This window comes from Rhea americana, unplaced genomic scaffold (genome assembly GCF_003343005.1).
Source record: "Rhea americana isolate MKP2758 unplaced genomic scaffold, rheAme1 scaffold_41, whole genome shotgun sequence".
Classification (NCBI taxonomy): domain Eukaryota; kingdom Metazoa; phylum Chordata; class Aves; order Rheiformes; family Rheidae; genus Rhea; species Rhea americana.
Genome location: NW_028186546.1, coordinates 5,582,138 through 5,602,690, shown reverse-complemented (window position 1 = coordinate 5,602,690; position 20,553 = coordinate 5,582,138). Strand labels below are relative to the sequence as shown.

The 20,553-nt window shown below is 36.8% G+C and overlaps 1 protein-coding gene across 7 annotated transcripts in view; it reads left to right on the top strand.

Moving 5' to 3' along the window:
• Positions 1–20,005, top strand: part of CTBP1 (C-terminal binding protein 1) — a 247,935-nt gene extending 227,930 nt beyond the window's left edge. For 6 of the 7 annotated variants that reach the window (XM_085314707.1, XM_085314711.1, XM_085314708.1 and 3 more), the window contains 5 exons: positions 4,021–4,235; positions 8,174–8,304; positions 10,443–10,570; positions 13,965–14,082; positions 19,744–20,005. In XM_085314707.1, coding sequence (XP_085170833.1) covers positions 4,021–4,235; positions 8,174–8,304; positions 10,443–10,570; positions 13,965–14,082; positions 19,744–19,930 — 779 coding nt within the window. In that variant the 3' untranslated portion in view covers positions 19,931–20,005. The remainder of the gene's footprint in view (positions 1–4,020; positions 4,236–8,173; positions 8,305–10,442; positions 10,571–13,964; positions 14,083–19,743) is intronic. The other variant, XM_085314709.1, reaches the window with a different exon arrangement.
• The last annotated feature ends 548 nt before the right edge of the window (positions 20,006–20,553 follow it).

The following is a 20,553-nucleotide window of genomic DNA, read 5'->3' as shown; positions in this document are numbered from 1 at the left end:
ACCAGTGTCCCTTTCCCACATGTGTCATTTTTCCTCACTTTATTATTTTATTATTAAGATGTGTCAGCATCAGAACTGCTGAACCACTAAGATGTTATGGAGCACATACAAAACTATCAATTCTCATCTTTGTTACTCAGTCTTGCTTTTTTTTCCTTCTATGTAGTATCTCTGTTTCTCTCCTTTCTCATTAACATGCTTATCTCTTATCTCCCAGCTATGACTTTCTATTCTTGTCTTGAACTTCAGTCTCTTCTGCAATGGGTTGCTTAAATTATATAACTTTCCTTTGGCAACAGCTAAGTCCAGACTTTCTTCACATCCGTTTCTGGGCTTCTTTCTTGTTTTGCCAATGAGAAACACCCTAGGTCTCCCTATCTCTGCTAGGGAATGACATAGTCGTTCTCTCCAAAGCTCCAACTACTCACTTCCTTATCCACTGGTCTAGCCAAGTTTCATGACTCACTTGCCTTTTTCTTTCCATCACCCACTCTCTTTTCTTTGCCTTCTTTCATGCACATTCCTGGTTTTGACACTTGGTGTATCCTGCTTAATCCTATTACTCCATACTCCTCCTTTAAAGTTAACCCCCTTTCTCATCCTCTGCTTGAATTGAGGTTGATGATAAGGAAAAAAAAAAAAAAAAAGGCAAAAGACTCTACAGTGTAATGCTTAGTTTTGTGGTTAGCCTCTGAGTTCCTTAGCGCAAAGCCTGCATTTCTTTCTGTCCTTATGGAGTGTGTGATTCTTTGAACCTTACATAAGTAATAATAAGACATCATTTAAAAAAAAAGATGTCTTCATCACTTTTAATCTTTATTGCAATCTGAACTCCTGTATTTCAAGTGATGCATCACAAGCTCGGATAGCAAGCCATGTATTTCTTTTTTTTTTTTTAAAAAAAGTCACTACCTTTTCACCCTTTATCTCATTTTTTTTTAAGAATATTTTATGAGCAGCAGCGTGTAAGTGCTTGGATGAATACATAGTTGGACGTGATCCTGCAATAATGATCATTTTATAACAGTGAAGGCTATGAAATCACGCGCTCTTCCCTTTCCTCCCCACACAAATATTGGTGACTAGTAGTTAATGCATTTCCTCATTCGCAAGAGGTGAGATTGCCTCCAAATACATTTGTCTCCACATCATAATCAGTGTCATCACTCAGTGTGGCCTCATCTGCTTCATGGTTTCTCTCTCTCATTCACGAATCCTGAGTAGATGTTGGCCAAAGCACCGATTTGCATTATCGGGCAAGATTAGGTCTTAAGAGTTGGGTGGTATTACCAGATAGGGTGGCATCACCAAATGTTGCAGCCGTAGCAGTCCTGCTAGCTCTGTTTACGTACGCACCAGGAAATAGGACAAAACAGCACTCTTCAAGAAGCCGCATTTCAGAATTATCCAAGAGAGGTGAAGAATTATCCAAATTCCTCATTGCTGTTGCATAGGCAGTAACAGCTGGTCAATTAAGGCACCTTTACTTTCCGTGGAAGTCTGCAGGCAAGTCGTCAACATCTCCGTGGTACTGAAGGGCATTTTATAGAGCTTCGTAATACCGGTGTTGGTGGGTGCTCTTTACCCAGTGCCTGGATGGGGGTTACTGAGCACTCYTGCTGCTGTGTTGTCACTCACAAATCAGCTCACTGACACCTACAGACTGGGAGCCTTTTGGGGGAGTGACTGAGTCGCACTGTAACAGCAGAACCAGGCATTTTAGATGTAAATCTTCTTGTGCCTCTGGTTTCACTGAACTGATGCACAGGCTTTGCTACAGCTTTGTGTAAAGCTMTAACTTCTAAATTTCTAATTAGGCTTTTGTTAACTCTACTTTTTTGCAATTACATGAAACATGCGTTTTGTGTGTTCTTCCTCTATCACAAACCAAGAAGTTCATTTAATATTTTCAGCTTCAGAATTCACCTTTTCTTGGAAGCACCCAAGTCTCGTGAATATTTGTAGCAATTGTATATACTTTTAAGATAAAGTTGCCCTGAAGGCATGAATCTGTCTAYACCAGTCTATTGTTCTTGAGGTACTGAGGTAGATTTTGAGCCACCCATCATGTCTRTGTGATAGGCTTATAAAATAGAAGATTTTTCATAAAAAAAAAAAAAAAAGCTGTCATAGGTTTAAGTATATAGTTGTTCTGTGTTGTCTGACTGTAATTTAAAAAGGAATTRGCAGATGTGGTTGTTCATCTATGATTTTGTCTAAGGAGTATGACTAAATATGAACTGTCAGTTACAGAAGACCTTTATCCTATAAAGCAATTTTAATGGGACAGTTCTGCCCATCTATATGCATACTATTCCCAAGTATTTCAGAAAGAAACTGTGCATATTTAAGATGGTTTTAATATATTAGCCTGGTTTCAATGAATGGAAAGCATAGCTTTAAATGGAGATCCAGTTGTAAGAGATTTAACTACTGTAAATCCCCTCAGGTATTAGTGTTGTAAAGAGTGTAAAAAGAGCAGATGACAGAATATTGCTYGTGAAAATGAAATGGAGTTAATGTGATATGCTTCTTCTAAAGACATACATTGTTTACASTATGTAACTGGTATCTTGAGCTGTGAACGTGCCAAAATTTGAAAAATAGTACATTGCGCTGAGAATTGGCTAATTTGTTTATAAAAAAAATAATCTTGAAAAGCAAACAAACAACATTTTACATAAGTCTTGAAATGAAAGGTTTTGAAGAGTGTTTTAAGTTTATGTCCCCAAAGGAAAGCAGACAGCCCCCATCAGATTGACAGGCTATTTAATATTCCAAGCACATCCATCAACAAGCTCTACAGAATTACTGTGTTCAGGTTAAATGATCAACAGAAAACCTTTCTTCCTGTGGCTTCTGAAGTTTATTCAGAGAGAAACTGAAAAGCAGAGGGAAATCCTTTAAAGCACAGTTGGAAAGATGCGGGATTTCCCTGTGTTATTTCTTTTTTTTTTTTGAACAAATGCAGATATTAAAAAGAAAACTGTTGAGTTTTTTTAATCTGAGACATGATTATTAGTGCATGTCTAGTGAAATGTCTGAAATGTCTTTACCTAAATGTCTTTACCTACTTCTGAAAATGTCTTTACCTAAAATTTGTAATACTCTAATGTGAGTACCTCGCGTGTAGTKTTCTAGTCTGGAAAGTATTTTAGTTTACATTTTTCAAGATAGTCTTACTCGCTAGATATGCTACTTATTTTCTCTAGCAATTGTTTAATTGGTAGTGTATCAGAGGGAAATACACACCACCTAGCACATGTGGTATGGAATCATGCCTGAAAAGCAATTTCAAACACAGCTCTGAAATAATATGACTGTAAGGAAAGATGAGCAGGGAAGAGCCAAGGACAGTAAGAATACCAAATGGTATTGCACTCTCCTCTTCTTACTGAGGTGCCATATGATGGGCTGTATTCATGATTTAGGTAGATGGATACAGAATTTTTAAAAGACTCAAATAACTGGTTTGTTATAGGCATTTTAATGCCTATACTGAATATTAATACTGAATGCATGTTTCTCAAAATGGAAGAAAATACTAGTTCAGAAGGGAGATTCCGTGTGTTGAGTATGGTTGAGCTTCAGATTAAACAAATTACGTTTTATTGCATCCMTTTTTAAGGATTAATTTTATAGCTTTTTATTAAAGCCAGCTGGTCAGACATGGGTAAGAGTAGGTCCTTGGCAGGATGTGTTTTACCATAAGCAAGCCCAGCAGGCAAGTGCTTCTATTATGTGGATTATTGTGGATTACATGACATCTTTTGGCATTTCAGATCTCCATGTGCAAGGTGCAGACCTTTTGCTTTGAGACAAAGCTGTGTGGGACAGTTCAGATTTAATGTTACTGATCTTAACAAGGATCTCTAGTTGGGGTGGGGACTGCCTTTTTAAAATCCAATTCTGTGTACTGGGCAAAACTGTATTGTTTGATACAAGTGTTTGCAATAGGAAGGAACAGGCTACCTACACCAGCTCCTTTACGTATGTGTTCACTGTGTCTCTTGTTCGCAGGGCGTGTTGGGCAAGCAGTAGCACTACGTGCCAAAGCCTTTGGCTTCAGTGTCATTTTCTATGATCCATACCTCTCAGATGGSATGGAGCGTGCTCTGGGACTGCAGCGGGTGAGCACTTTGCAGGACCTGCTGTTCCACAGTGACTGTGTTACCCTGCACTGCAACTTGAATGAACACAATCATCATCTTATTAACGACTTCACCATAAAGCAGGTAATGATCTCTGTAGGTGCCCTCCACACCGGTGCTGGTGGCGGACACATTACAGAGTTTCTTTACGTAAACATGCAGATTCTCATTTGAAAACTTTTTTTTTCCTTTAGTACTTTGAGCAGACATATAACTGACACGGAAATAGTGTGCGCCTTATGTATTGTTATTTTTATTGTCTTTTTTGCTCAGTAACATTGCATTTATGGAAATGATATGCTCTTCTACATATTATTCAGGTTTAACTAAGTTGCATTAATTTAAAAACACTTCTGTAACTTCTGGTAGCTACTTCCTTTGCTTGTGTTTTCAGATAGCAATTCTGTCTTTCACTCYTGTTCGTCAGTTTGAGTTCTTCATAGATAATTTAAGGATTATGACTAAATGGCGCCCCCCTGTGCTCAGTCCTACTGTTTGCAGAGTGTTTCACTGATTAATCACATTTACAGCACTGCATTATTTGGGAAAAATAATACTTCTTTGGACTAGTACCAACATCTCCCTAAATTTTTAGGTAATATTAAAATCAATTCATAATCTAAACATGGAGTAATTGCTCTGTTTTTGACTAATTCAATAGTAAGATTTTCTCATTAAATACCTAGGTTCTATTTTCAAACCTTAGTGCAGATAACAGTAAGAAATACAACCATGAAATGTAAGAATATAGATTTGCACAGGAAAGAAATTCTAATGATATAATAAATAATTGATTTACATTTTAGTGTTCTTTATACAGGTATATATAGTTGCTGGTAACAATGATGGTAGTACTCTTTTGACATAAAATCATTGGTTGGCTTCTGAGAAATAGTTTGCACCTACTGCTCTGGGACTTTAGTAGAACTGAAGTAATTACTGAATGTCTTCCACGTTCGTGTGGAATCATGGCAGAAAACTAATGATACAACGCATACCTTGATTTGAGAGTAGAGGATTTTGTAGACCAATCCCAATGTAAAATCAAGGTTTGGGTTTTAAAACTCTTAAAAAATAAAGGTTAAAAAAAAGCCATCATCTGAACCCAAATAGAATTCCAGTCATTTCAGGGGGACCTTTTAGAGGTTTAGCAGTGCTGAGTCATTATAGTGGACAGTGAAACTAGGGCAGTGTACCATAGGAAGTTTTTGAGTAGAGATAGATAAATGGGATGAACTTTGGATAGTACTCAGTGTATTCATCGGTGAAGCAAACAAAACAAAAAGATTAAGACTGATGCCATTTTAAGTGAAATGCAAATAAAATCTGAACTTAAAAGTGTGTTGTAAGCATTTATCTTGCTATTTACTATTCTTTATTTAGAAGCAAAGGTTAAAATGTTAGATGATAGTTCTTTCTTTAGCTAAAAATTTAGATAAAACTATCTATATTGTAACAACTGGTGTGTTACCTAAATTTGAAAACAAGAAAATCATAACACCTATGATCACTCCTGATCAGTTTGTAGACTAGCACTTCTGAATATGTAGTGAAAAGAGCAAAATAGGCTGACAGATGCTATAGTTGACTTAAAAATCTTAGAGAGCATTGCATGCCATTTTTGCCCAGTATTGCATGTTCATGTAATAATCAGTTTTTAAACTAAGTGCAGAGAAGTGTGGTGCATCTCATTTCACTAAAGTCTCATCCTGACTTTTGTTGAGAATCTGAAATTATGTAACCTTAAAATTTATTAGAAATTTTGATGTTAGTCTTTTCAGTGGCTTTTCCTTTGTATTACTCAGCATTCTGCCTAGCCATCATGCTTGGCCCTGTAGTCCCAGAGTGGCTCCGAGAGTTATTTCACACTTGTGATTTTTGAGCCCATGATAGTCAAGTACTCTTAAGAGAAGCTGAGGTTACCTTTAATTTTACAGATTTGGGAAGAAGATGCTGCAATTAAATGCAGTACCTTTCTAAAGTAGTTCAGCAGGGTTTAATGAAAGTGAATTGTAACATCAGTCAGCAATTTTAGCTGTGACATTCCCTTTCAAGATTCTACCACTATAAAAGGTCATCTTCTACTGCATCCACCCTTCTAGTTTATCATGACTCATATAATTCATTCCCATTACAATGCATTTACGCGTCCATGTTCTGTTTGATTTTGGCTTGTCTTAGTACTAATTTTAAAGTTTTGTAAATAGTCCTGAAGATGAAAACTCAAGTAAGGTTATTATGGATGGACAGAAGATTTCGGTAGGGTTGACTTTGATTACAAATTGCAAGATCTTCAAAGTGTGTATAAATAGGCTAGGCTATACTTAAACATCACATTATCCCTTCCATTTGCAAAAGCACAAAAATAGAAAGTCTTTATATAGGCTCCCACGAGCCTTTTTGGCATGTCTGTGTAGCAGGTGTGGTTGCTGCTTCGGTGAGCCCTCCTGTGCTAGTTTTAATCTAGTTATCACAGCTAAATTACATAGTTCAAGTACAGTGATGGTGTCCATCTTCTTGGTTCCCATGAAGAACCCCGTGTTGTTGCCAGACCAACTTAAGCTCATGCCACAATTACAGTCATCACTGCTGTAATTCTCAAGATAATTACCTGAAACTAATAGAAGTACCCTTAGTTCTGCTCCTGCTGAAAGTCAAGCTAGATATGCTATACAGACCAATAGATGTTCCCCTCACAGCCCAAGTCTCTGCAAATGGAGAGAGGCAAAGCCAGATTAAGGCTAGTGAGTTGACCAGTAAAATACTTTATCTTTTTTTTTCCTCCTTATAATCTTACTGCAAGCATAAGTGTCTTAGTAGTTCAATATTTCCAAAGATCTCACCGAAAGAAAAAGAAAGAAAAGAAATCCTAGCTGACATTCTCCAAACCTGCCTGTTGTTCATGAATTTGGCATTCTAAATCAGTGTTTTAGATGAGGATTCTACTCCCATTTAGATGAGCTCTGGTTTGATATATAGGTTGTAAGTAGTTGATTTGATGTTAAAATAGTGGGGGTTTTCATGTTCCTATGGTGAGAGATGGAGTCAAATCAAAATGRAAGTTTTATCACTCATCTTCAGCATGGTTTCTACTCTTCATGTGCTTACCTTCATCCATGGAAATGTTCTGAGATCAGAATCTGTATTTGAGACACCTGGTAAAAGATGCTGAAGTACTAGAGTGGCTGGATGTAGGATATAGAAATCTTTTTTTTTTTTTTTTTTTTTTTTTTTTTTTTTTTTTTNTTTTTTCTTTATTTGTACTATCTCTCTTACTTGAACCTCCACTTTGTTTTCATGTTGTGGATATATTAGGGTGTAAATTCTTGTAGTTGTCCCCACCCCACTCTGTGTTATCTACAATGCTAATCTGCACAATGCACAGCACAGCTTCTCTCCAGGGCACACAGCATTCTCAACTAAATTCATTTTCATGCCTTTTAATTGAATACTGTAAGAGTTCTGTAGACCTTTATTTGAACAATCTTATGGGGAGGAGGAAGATGAAGTAGTACCAATAAATAAAACATAGATTTACTGTATTTTGGTAACTAAAGGCAAAAGAGTTTGGAAATCTAAAAGCATTGATTTCTTCTGAAAAATTCATGTAGGCTTTTATTTGTTTGAAAGTTTTAAACCACAAAGTATGAATTTCGGAATGTACTATAGTTTCTGTCGGATGCAATTTCACAGTGAAATAAAAAGGCATAAAATGATCTGTCAGTTTCATATGCACGTTTGTATCTTTTGATCATGTTACTGCACAATACATGAAACGCTTCTATTAAAAGACACTACTTACAAGAAACAAAAGGTTATTAAGTGCTGTGAAATAGCATTTTATGTTAGAAGTATCACATTTCTGTGGTACTTTCCAATGGAAAGGGAAGACAACTGTTACAGGTTAAATCAGCTGAATAGTCTTTGTTGTAATGGATGCTTCTTTTGAGTAAAAGATAATGCCACAACGATTTTATTTAATTTATTTTTATTTCATCATTCTTGTTTTTAACTTTCCCTAGATGAGACAAGGGGCTTTCCTGGTCAACACAGCTCGAGGTGGGTTAGTAGACGAAAAAGCACTTGCACAGGCCCTGAAGGAAGGAAGGATACGAGGGGCAGCCTTAGATGTACATGAGTCAGAACCATTCAGGTGCTTTTCCTTTATTTTATTTTTATTTTGTTCACTTTCTTAGTTTTAAGTCGTAGTGCATGATGCAATCAACAGCAACAAGTAAATGAGTTTTCCCTTCCTTTAGTAGTTAAATACTCTTAGTAAAGCAACATGAATCTGTGCAGCACTGGACTAATGCAAATGTAGATGGAGCTTGTTCATGTGGTCAGAAGTGAAAAAAGTGACATCCAAGATTTAATTCCTTAAAAAAAAAATCAAAATCTAATGGACTTTTCAGCAGAAATATCAGGGACACAAGTTCAAATTGCGGGCGTGGCTCTGCGACCTATGGCTTTGAGAGGAGTGCTCTGTGTCATTGATAAAACTCAGATGAAACTAATGTTCATATCTGAACAGACTCTTTCAGAAGGTGAAAGGCCCAGAGTTGGTGCAAGAAACAACTGCTTTTATGACACTTCGCTGCAGGAAAGACATACTTTCCATCCAGATACCTTCTGCAGGAAAGCCAAAAATGTGCCWGGTTGCAAAAAACTTAAGGGAGGTGACTGGAATTCAGGTTGTCTTGTTTCACCCTTTCTCTTTGTCAGGAGAACAACAACTCCGCTGTCATTAGCGGAGCTGGTAGCCTGAGTTCTCTGAATGTCACTGGGAAGTTCAGTTTTAGGCAAAAATATACCACTCCCAAAGTGGCATTGGTATTATGATATAAACACTCCTGTCAGAAACAGGCCTCTCTGATGTCCTTGAGTCTTGACCCTGCCTTTTTAGTTAAAGTTGTCAGAATAGACTGCTGTAGCTGTGTGCTTGCATGTGACAAGCCTTTTCCAGTTTTTCAGTATGGGCAGGAAGAAGTCTTAATTTTATCTGGAACAACCCATGTAAGTCTTGAAGAGGAACAGATTTAGTACTTTGGGGTAGGTTGAAAAGATTCTGAAGAGAGGGAAGTCTCTCTTGCATCAGCTGAGACAGGGGAAGTAAAAGCTTTAAAAAACAGTAATAGTATCCTTGAAGACTTTTTATATCCATTGAGACACAATCCCAATATTTAGTATTATTTATGCTTATCTTGCATTTGTTTACTTTTAAATGTAACTATTACAGTGCAATAGTGCTGGGCAAAGCTGAAGCCTTAACAGCTCAAGGGGCTTTCAGCTATGTATATGCTTTCCCAATTCAGATCTCCACAAGCAGACCTTTGTACCTATAGGAAGCCCCATTTACTGCATGAAGATGCCATCTGCAGAGATTCAGTTGCAGGATTACAGCCACAATTTCCTTTGGCTTCAGTGCTGCATGTCTGTCTGAAGGCAGCATGCAAAACTTTGCTAGATATTTATTCTGACTTCTGTTGAACTAAAGATGAAATTATCATTTTATGAACTATTACCAACTCTGCAAGCATACTTCTGTCTTAAAATATTTGTTCCCTTGTTGTTGCAATTAACTATAAGATTATTAAAACTGAAAATAGGTAGGAGGAGTAAGTTTCCACTATTTTCAGTTCCCTAACTCTGTATTTATGGTGATAGCACTTTCACATAGATTTATTGCTTCCCTCTGAAAAGCAATCTATCAAGTAAATTTTTTATTTCTGTGGAGATTCTGTACTGCAACAGGATTGAAAAAAAGTTGAAAATGACAGGAAAATATACCTAAGTATCAAAAAATGTTGAGGGTGCTCATGACACACTTCTTGCTGGGAAATAATTGTAACTCATTTTCTTTATTTAACTAAATGTCACTTTGACAGTGACTCTGCCAGAAAGCAAAGATTTGTTTGCTAATGAAATAAAACTGCGATGTAATGGACCAAATAAAGTGGCATCATGAATTGATTTGGGTCTCGCTTTATGCATTTCTGCACCAGAACTGGAGTGGCAGTGGCTGTAATTAGCAAAAAGTGCATTGGACAGAAGCTAATGTTGCTACTAGTGCTATTTAGGTGATATCTTGAGTCTATGACAGATCATTGTTACTTTATTATACCATGAGTAGCGTATTAAATTAACTGACAATTAAAAACAAATCCAGCAAGGAATATTGGTACAATTCATKTCAGTTAAAGAAATTAATCTGAATGTATGTACAAATCCCTCTGGATCCCCCTCCCCCCAAATACTTTTTGTCATTTGATCTTGTTTTAAATTTTCATTTAGCTTTAGTCAGGGTCCCTTGAAGGATGCACCAAACCTGATCTGTACCCCACATGCAGCCTGGTATAGTGAACAAGCCTCGATTGAGATGCGGGAGGAAGCAGCGCGAGAGATCCGAAGGGCAATCACAGGTACTGACACACCTTATTACCTTCTTCACTGTTTATTTAAATTTCAACAAACATTTTTATTCTTCACTGTTGGAAGATGTTGAAAATGGCCAAACTTAGGTTTTGTTTACTACTTCTAATACTGCAAATCAAAACCAGCAAATACCCATCAAGTATTCCCACCCTGGAATAGATAATTTGGGCAGTCTGTTGAAAGTGTAAAGAGAAATCAGGCACTTGAAAAGAAGTATTTTCCATGTAACAGGAATGTACCGATGTGTTTAAAAAAAAAATCTCTTTTTGTTTCTTGAAAATACTACCCTTTTGATGTATTTGACTGTAGTTGAGCCAGAAGTTGCTGGTATCTTTTATAGYTTTCCCTAAATGCCCCTTTGTATTCATGATAAGCAGTACTGTTTCCTTTATTTTTTTTYCCCTTTATTTCAGCTTCTTTCTGTTTTCCAAAGTTCATCCAAATTTGTATTAAAAAATGGTATGGGATTTCAATGTTCTAAGGCTGTAATATTCAGAGGCAGAACATTACCCTAAAGTTCACATAGTTCTGGTAGTGCTCTTATTGCAACAACTCGCTCTTAATTCAAAACAAAGTTTTCAGTATTTGTTGGGAGGTACTCTATTTTAGAAGATGTCTCTCTCTTTAAAGCATTACTAAAGAAGTCTGACATTTTAAAGGGTGAAGCCTCTTTGTTGTATAACTGCCATGTAATTGTAAACTGTTTACAAAAGAAAAAACAGTTATGTCTTGAACATGCAATGCTAATAAATAAAAWGAGAAGTGTGGGCCATTTGGCTTTGGTTTGAATCCCTTGTAGCCTAAAATAAAAGGAAGAATTTTCATACTGGAAAATGACTCATTAAGCACTAATGTCCTCTCTTTAGCAGGACTTTGCTGTTTTCCCCTTGGCAATGTAGACTGAGTGCTTTATAGACATGACGGGCCATCTGTGTCACCTTGAGGGTGGTTCAGTGCCAACACATTGCTCTGCTGTACAGAAAGCACTGAGGGTAGCCTTTCCCAAATCCTTTGCTTGGAGAGGCTGGACAATTTAGTTTCTCTTGTCGCCTGTGCAGAAAGAAGATGACTCTTCGAGTCTGGGYGGTGATTAAAGGCACCTCTTAAATTTGAATTGCCCTTTACAGGCCTATTTCTCTTCATTTTAGAGGTAACCTAAGGAACCTGACCATCCCATAGCTGAAACTGGTTTTTGTGGGTATACTCCCAAAGAACTGTAATAGTACCTTCATGAAGTTGTTGCATAACTGTTAAATGCCTCCAAATAGCCCTGGGAAAGATTGCACAAACCRCCATACCATATCTACTTGGGTAATGATTGATGTGCCAGCAAGCATTAATAGTCTAAGATCTGAAAACTGGGTAAGAGTCAGCTCTGTGGAGGTAGTTTTATGTTAGGTATCGTGCAGTAGCCCACACACATGTGCATGGAAAGACAGACCTATTTTCTTAAAAGTGGGCGATTGTGCTATCGGAGTTCTAAGTCAGTGATTTGTATTAAAGCTGTCATCACTTCAGTGTTTGCACATGGTTTGTAGTAAGATCAAATTGAGGCCAGCATTAGGGAGGTGAGAAAGACATTGAATTGCAGTGGAACAAATGTAGGAAAGATACAGGAAGTGTGGGATGAAACTGAATCTGTGAACACCATAGGGGGAACAGAAAGGAGAAGGGGTGAGAAACTAATTGGAAAAAGGTGTACAATAAATGAATGCATACTTGGGTAATATGACTACCATCTGAAGATAAAGATGTTAAGATGTGTTGCTGTGGAAAAGAAATGCCAATGAGGTTCTGCAGTATAAAATGAAAACAAGAGAAGATTAAATATCAGAACATTCAAAATATTAAGTAAACATGATCACTGAAAACAGTGATAGAAGAAAAGGGAGGGTGAACATGGCAAGTGAAAAGATCATTATGAAATATGTTTACAATAAAGTAATATTTTATGAGAGGAGACTAGTAGAACATTCCTTACAGAGATTAGAAAAATGGAGACTGAGAGGGGCAGGAAGGAAGACGTGATTGCAATCGAAAAATTCCGGAGGAGGATAAGCACCAGAAACAGAAAGGTACTATGTAAATTAGAGGGCAATTTTGGCAGGGCGTGAAGTGGATATATATTAAGGCAAAAAAGTATAAAATGGTTTTCAGTCAGGAGAAGTCAGAGTAGGCATTCGCTGGTACTGGAGTCTTGTCTGATTTTGGAACTAAGAAGCCCTTTCAAATTCTGCACAGAATGTGAGTTCAGGTAACCTGAGCATGAGGCATGGAGGCACAAGGATTCGATAGCATCCCACTAGAAAAAAACAATTGAGTGAAAAACTTTTTTTTTTTTTTTTTTTTTTTAATAGGCAAAGTGTAGTGAAGTTTTTAACCAAATTTCTAGGAGGAGGATGGAGATAAAACAACTAAATGATAGAGCATGATCAGTTTTTTAAATGTTTTCTGGGATATTGCCAACAATAGTAGAGCTTAACTGAAACCGGCTCTTCTCACCTCTATGCACGCTAAGGTTAAATTTCAGAAAGAACACATTAAAACAGATATCAGAAAAAAACATTAGATCCAGTTGATCTCCTACTGAGGCAGATAGAAATATTCCAGTTGCAGTACAGGAAATACGAATTGTATCTGTTCATGTCATTTTCTACAGGACTGGACATAGTTCCGTGGAAGACAGAGGCTTATCCAGCATGTTTTGAACTGAGTTGACAGATTTTCCAGTATTTGTGCTTTAAAACTAAAGCCGTGCTTTAGGGGTTGAATGATACTAAGTAAAAGTAGTTAAGAAATGAAGAAGGAAGTTTTCAGATTTCATTTTTTGCTTAGAAAAGAAGGAAATGGTTGAGGATTTATACATTACAGTAAATACATTTAAAGAGCAGTTGGTAAAGAGGTAAGATCTGGAGGGCAGGAAAAAATACCTCAGTCACACTCATGTTATCTCAGATTTTCCAAAGATTTTTATTATTACTGTTGTTACTATTATACATGGAGAGAAAAAGGAGAAAAGTGAAGTTAAAGACAGAGAAAAGGAATCTGTGGCACTGAATTTGGGTGGCAGCCATGCTGTATATTCAAGCTTTAGCTTCTTGGAAAACATGAATCTTACTGATTATGGTTTTATTCAGATCYTGGTTATAAAGATAATTAAAGAGTGACAGAGAAGTAAAAAGTATGCAGAGCATTTTAAGTATGAGTAGGCAAGTCCCAGACAAAAGGGAACAGTGAGGACTAAAAATGTGCTCATAGTGTGATTTTATGTACTGTCTATATGTGCAAATGTTTATAACTATTTTAATACATATGCATTCAGAGCATATATCATACAAAATTTTTTTCATTTTTTTCTCCCTTTCCCTCACTTCGTCTCAGGTCGTATTCCAGACAGTCTGAAAAACTGTGTTAACAAAGATCATTTGACTGCAGCTACACATTGGGCCAGCATGGATCCTGGAGTTGTTCATCCAGAGCTTAATGGTGCTGCGTACAGGTAAGCACGCTGCAGATGTAAAAGCAGTATCTCCTTAATTCAGAGGTAAGTATTCCAGGGTAAAGAAAAGACCTTCCTGTTAATAAATGGACTGGTTTGGATTAGGCCCCACGTACATTGCTTCTGTAATTGTTGCATTCAGGAGAAAAATCTTTCTTTACTGCTTTCTGAAATTAGTCATGCAGTGTGTCAGTAAGTTTCCTTTCCTTATCTTTTTTTGTGGTTACTAATAGTAATACCTGAAAAATATTTTTTATGTATTCCGATAAAACATGCTGGTCATCTGCAGTGAGTGCAGTGAAAATTTGTACTCTTTTTGCTGAAGATAATGATAGTTGCTTATAGAAGGATTTACAGTAATAATAAACCAATGTTATGTGTTTTGGTAGCCTTCAGAYATATGAGAGAACATAAAGTTCAGTAATGAAGAAGTAGAATGGCTTGTGGCAATTACGAGAATATATTTAAAGTAGTATTTTTTAAGTTTTACATACAATTTTTTAAATGTTCCATATAAAGAATTTGAGGGACTGAATGTATTCTTGATCAATTGTGAAAGCAGACAGTCAGTTTTTTCACTGATCAGTCAAGTATGTGTATTCCTTAATTACTTTATTTGCTTGATAATCTTATCCTTAGCAGCTGTCCTAGCAGCACATTTTTCCTAGTAGTCAGATTCACACTATTTTTATTTATGAAAAACTTCTGCAATTTTATCTTTCAGTATGGAATTTACTCTGTAAATAGGATGAAAGTGGCTGAGAAAGCTGTAAGCTGCTGCTGAAAGGCAGTGCCTTGAGGGAAGGGACAGTGTATTACTTTCACTATTTCTCTTTTACTTTTTTCTCCTAATATTTCTGTTCTTATTCTTCATACATCATATGAAGATCTATCTTATCTTTGTCCTGTAGGAGGACTATCCCATACTTTTAATGGGTGTGGGAATTCTTTCTGTGTTTTTCCATGTGAGAACCCAGCTGTACTGCACTGGGAAATGAAGCAAAGCTCTAATGTCACAAAAAATTCCAACGCTTCTGTCRGAAAGTGATGGAGAGATGATGGTGGGGAGGGTCACCACCCTTTGCCACAGTCTCCTTGCCAGTAGCCTTAAGTGTGTTAAGGAAAAATCCTAACTGATTTGATCAATATACTTATATCTCAGATCAGCTCAAGACGTTTACTTATGGGAAAAGTGTCAATAGCCCTAAGAATTAAGGCAGCTGTTTTTACTTAAATGGAAAGTTTAAACACATGCTGTTTTCCACGCAGCATGTAGTTTCATTGACTTGAATTTGGACTACTGAGGGTGTAGCTGAATACTATTGAAACAGATGTTTGTGAACTGGGGGTAATAACTACGACTGCGTCATGGCAGTTGAGAACAGGGTTGCATGCCCAAATATACAATTTGTTCTCATTTTGGGGGTCACAAGTCTGGCAGAAGGCAGTCTCTCAACTCAGAATGGATTTTAACTTAGGAATGTTTTGGGAGTTAATTTTTTTTTTCAGGCCAAAGACCTTACTTACTTAATTTGAGCAATGTAAATGTGGAGGACCTACATGCCTCTTTAGATATTGTTCCTTTTCAATAGAGAAGATTAATCACAAGTTAAATTTTGACTTCACTGCTTTTTTCAAATGTAAAATAAAACTCAATAGGGCAATTTCAAAAGAGAATGTAGAATCATACTACAAACATAAAAAGCTTCTGCTTGGAGAGTAATAGAATAGTATTTGAGCACTGGTGAGAACAGTTGTTACTTCTGTGCAATAGAAAACATATGGAACTTGAAGCACAGACTTTATGAAGGAATCAGTTCCAGAAGCTGAATTCAATTCTGCCTTAACTACAGAATTTGAATTGATTTTTCAAAACAAATTTGTCTGACTGTCTTTGCATTACAAGATTRTATTCAACTAGTTAAGTTCTGGACTCTTTCACAGGAAGTGCAGTTTTTCAGATGTGCTAATAGCTGTATCATCTTCATGTAATTGTGTTAGGAGATAAGACCTGGGATGATAATTTATATGTTAAAAAATGCAAATAGCTCTTTTGGTGAATGAAAATTAACAATTCTGTGTATATCATTTACTTGAATTTTGATAAGGGACAGAACGCCTAAATTACCAGATGTTATCACAAACAAAGAACACTGAGCATTCATCAGCAGATATAATCCAGATCATCTGAATATCACTGTATTCTGTGGAAAACAAAACCATTTACTATGCAAAATGCAAGACACCGTATCAACAGAAAAGGTCAAGCAAACAGGACGGATCCTTTGAGTAAAGATAAATAATATTCCTGAGAAGGAACGATATGTAATAGTCTTGGTGAAGCAACACTGCATATGCTGCTTATGTATTATTCCTGCATACTTGTTAAGTTGCTGAGTTGCTTGTTAAGTAAACACCCTGCCATTTCCTGTGTCACAGAGTGCAGGTTAGAGGCTGGAACACAGGCATAGTGAAATTTGACAGCCAGCAGTGTTTATGCAATTTATAGAAATGTTGATATATCTTTCTGCCTTCTAACAGGTAAAAGATGAGAGTATTCAGGTACCTAAGAGGTACTKAGATGAGAGTAGACTCTATGTAGTCAGATAATGGTAACCATTCACAAATTATTTCATATTAAGGTATTTCACTGGTGATTTTAAGATTCTTCCCTGGTATCTTAAGATACAGCACTTGTTTAAATTGTAAACTCTTTGAGACAGACTCAGTTTTTTGTACAGTGCCTAACATAGTGAGCTCAAGGTGCTTCTGTAGTGTAAATAATAATAACGTGGGAGAGTAGCATGGAAATTATAGTTGCTTTTAAGGTAAGAGAGATTTTCTTTATAAATGGTATTAAGTGGGGAAAGGGGAAGGAAGAGTATGAAGTAGCAGAGGAGATGCAACTGATCTCTCACTTCTGCTTTCTCAAAARCTTAATTAAATGGACTTTATTAAGTATTAAGTTTTAAATTAAATTTAAAACTTAAAACTGGCAGGTGGTTTGACTGCTGCTGGAGGCAGAGGATTGAGAGCAACTTTATGAAGTGCTAGAGGAAATGTGTTTGCTGATTAAGAATAGGAAAAGATAAATAGCAACATAAAGGAAAGTTATGTGGGATAAAAATGCCTGTGTAGAGACTGTTGAATTWATATGCCCTCCTTTCAGAGATAAGATTTGAACAACACAGATGATTGATTTAAGAGAGGGCAAAAATATCAAAAGAGCATGGCAAAAGGAGACAAGAGTTGTCAAGCAAAATGTAATTTCTGTAGAGGGCTATGTTATCACTGTTTTGGCTATTGTAAGTATGTAGCCTTAGGTCAATAAAAACAATTGTCGGGCTTCTGGATATCAGAAGTTTTTAGGAAGCGTATTTCTGATGAGAGGTGCTGGCGGACAGAATTCCGGTTAGAAAACTTACAACCTAATGTCCAAGGGGATTGTTGTTTATATACAAAGAGTATGTCTAGAGTCAAATCAGAATTACAGGTGTTCAGACTGAACTGCTTACTCTGCTTTTAAGATAACTGTTAATGCCCGTGATCTAGCATCAACCATTTTCAAGAGGGGAAGTGCTGAATTTCTTTGTGGGGGAAACACAGTTGTAGAATCTGGTATCTCCTTGATTTGTCCTAGCTCGAGTAGATTGATGCTTGGGGACTATGTCATTAGAAACTAGAGATTCCTTGTTAGAAACAGTTGCTATGTGCAAGAGGCTCATCTTTTAAACAGAAATTTTAGTCATTTCCTGGGTTTTGTTTCCCCCCACACACACCAAATACCCAGAGTAACAGATAAGCAGATAATCAAAATCAGATTTGAAAAAATACAGCAATATCCAGTCAGACAGTATTCACAGGAATTAAAGCAAATTTGATTAATAAGATTCAAATTGAAGTACTGAAACAAGTAACTAATTTCATTAGCAGTTGCAAATTAATTTTAGGGCACCTCACYGGAGAAGAAATTAGTGTAGGAAACCCCATAAATATGTGCAGAGTTCCTTGCGTTATAGCCTGACAACAAATTTTTTTGGCCTACAGATAGTGTGATCGTTCACACATTGGTTATTCACCCCAAATTACAATCAGTGTTATGATGTGTAGGAATCTTTTCCAGGATGACTGGGCAGATCTAGTGTCTTCATGTTCATTGCGTCATATCAGATAGCCATGGTGGCAGGGAATTTGTAAAAGGCAATTACTGTGATGCTTTTCTGGTAGAAGCCACAAAAATAAAAAAAAAAAGAAAAGAAAAGGGAGCAAATAAACATGCTTTCATGCTGCTTTTCTTCTTACGAGTTTCCTTGCTGTTCTATATGAATTTTACCCTGATTTTATATCTACTTGAGGGAACTTAAGATGAGCAGTGCAAGCATGCATTATTTTAGAAAAGCTGCTATTGAAATGGTGTGAAATTCCCTGAGGCRTTCAGCGTGGGACTCTCTGGTGACCAGAAAATCAGCTGCAGAATATTGTGACACTTGAAAAAGCTTGACTAGACTACAAGTGTATTTCCTCACATTTAATTTCAAATAAGTAATAGGGTAGCAAATGCCACGGTGTGTAAGTTGTAGTCATGTGTCTTCAGACTTAYAAAATGGGTAACACTCTTGCTAAGGTACTTGGGTAAGCAGAATGCAGCAGAAGAGAACAAAGGTTGAGTATGCAGCTCTGTAATGGCATGGGGCAGGGGACCAAAGGGTCAGTGCCAATGGCCAGCAGGAGATCACTTGCAAATTGGTACTGAGGTTCTTAGCTAAAGAGAAAACATATTTTTGTGAAAGCATTGATGTGTAGCTGTTGTTTCTGTGTATCAGCACCATGAAATACCAGTGTTCATTAATTTCGTCTGAACTTGGGGACTGCAAAAAAACACACGTGCAAGGTGTTTTATCCTGGTAATTTCACAGTCATCATAAAATCACGTTGAGACACAGGGTAATTTTTTGCTAAATTCCTAAAATATTTAGGCTTTGGCATTCACCTGGAAAGAGTAACAAGTCTTTAAAACCACGCACAGTTGTTCGTGTTTTTATCTTTTTCTAGCTGTCTGCCTAAAGCATTTGTTYTCTGCATAACAAGTGCTGATCCTSTTTTAGACAAGTACTGTGGCAATTTTGGAATGGAAAATGCTACTCAGGTGTAATAGGCTTGAATTTGTCATCTTAAAGAGTGTGTGGATGTGGCTGCACTTCTAGGAGACTAAAATCACAAGATTATTTTAAAGATTTTTTTCAAACCAGCACAAAATTTCCACATGAGAAAGAAAAAGAAAAGAAATCCCCAAAGGATGAAATTAGGAAAAGTCATGGAGGACAGATACTTAAAGTACACACTTAACCTGAACTATTTCTTGTTGAGGTAATTCAAGATCGTACTTTCAGAGAGGAGCAGCACTGCCAGGTTGTTTTTGTTGCTGTACTGTCACTCATGCTATTAAATCCAAAAAAGCTAGCAAATCTTTATTTCTCATTTGGATAAAATACAGCATCTATTGCTTTATTTAACAGCATCTGCATATGGTATCTCATCTCGAGCCATACTAACACATCTGGTATGAAAATAAAACAAACATCTCTAGTTCTAGGAAGCAAGGCAGGCTTTCCTGTCAGCCGTCTCTCGGTTTTAATGCATGTTCTTATTTCCTTCTCTCAGCAGGTATCCCCCAGGTGTTGTAAGTGTGGCTCCAACTGGCATACCTACAGCAGTAGAAGGAATAGTCCCCAATCCAATGTCTTTATCACACGGCCTCCCTGCTGTAGCCCACCCGCCCCATGCTCCTTCCCCTGGCCAAACTGTCAAACCAGAAGCTGATAGAGACCACCCAAGCGACCAATTGTAGCCTAAGAAAACAGCATTCCCAACATTGGAGATCTCCACTTCAGCGCGTGGAAAAAAAAAAACAAAAACAAAAACACCCTGGATTTTGATTAAAGGCAAAACCATGAACTTACAGGAGGAGACAACTATTGTTTTAGAAACTGGTCCAATATACAATATAAAAGGAAAAGGTGGGAGACAAAAAGAAGATTTGGAAACATTTTTTCCTCCGTATAAATTGTAGTTTGTCCCTGTCCAGTGGACTGATTCACTGTTTCTGTGTCCTATGGGTTCTTTGTTAAGCAAGAGAAGTTAGTAGTTAATTATATCATGAATGTACTTGTCTGTGTACAGTTTTTAGAACATTAAAAAGGGTTTGTTTGCTTAGCTGTCGACAAGGAAAAACATAAGGGAGGCATTCAGCAAACCAATTTTGAGATTAAAAATCCTTTCTTTTATATTTTAAAACATGCCCAAAAATGAGGCAGTTGGCAAACTTCTCAGGACAATGAATTTTTCCCATTTTTCTTTCTACACCACACAGTGCATTGTTTTTTCTACCTGCTTGTCTTATTTTTTAGAATRATTTAGTAAACAAAAGAAAAACAGTTTCTCCTGATTTTGGCATGAATTCCCTTATTTCAA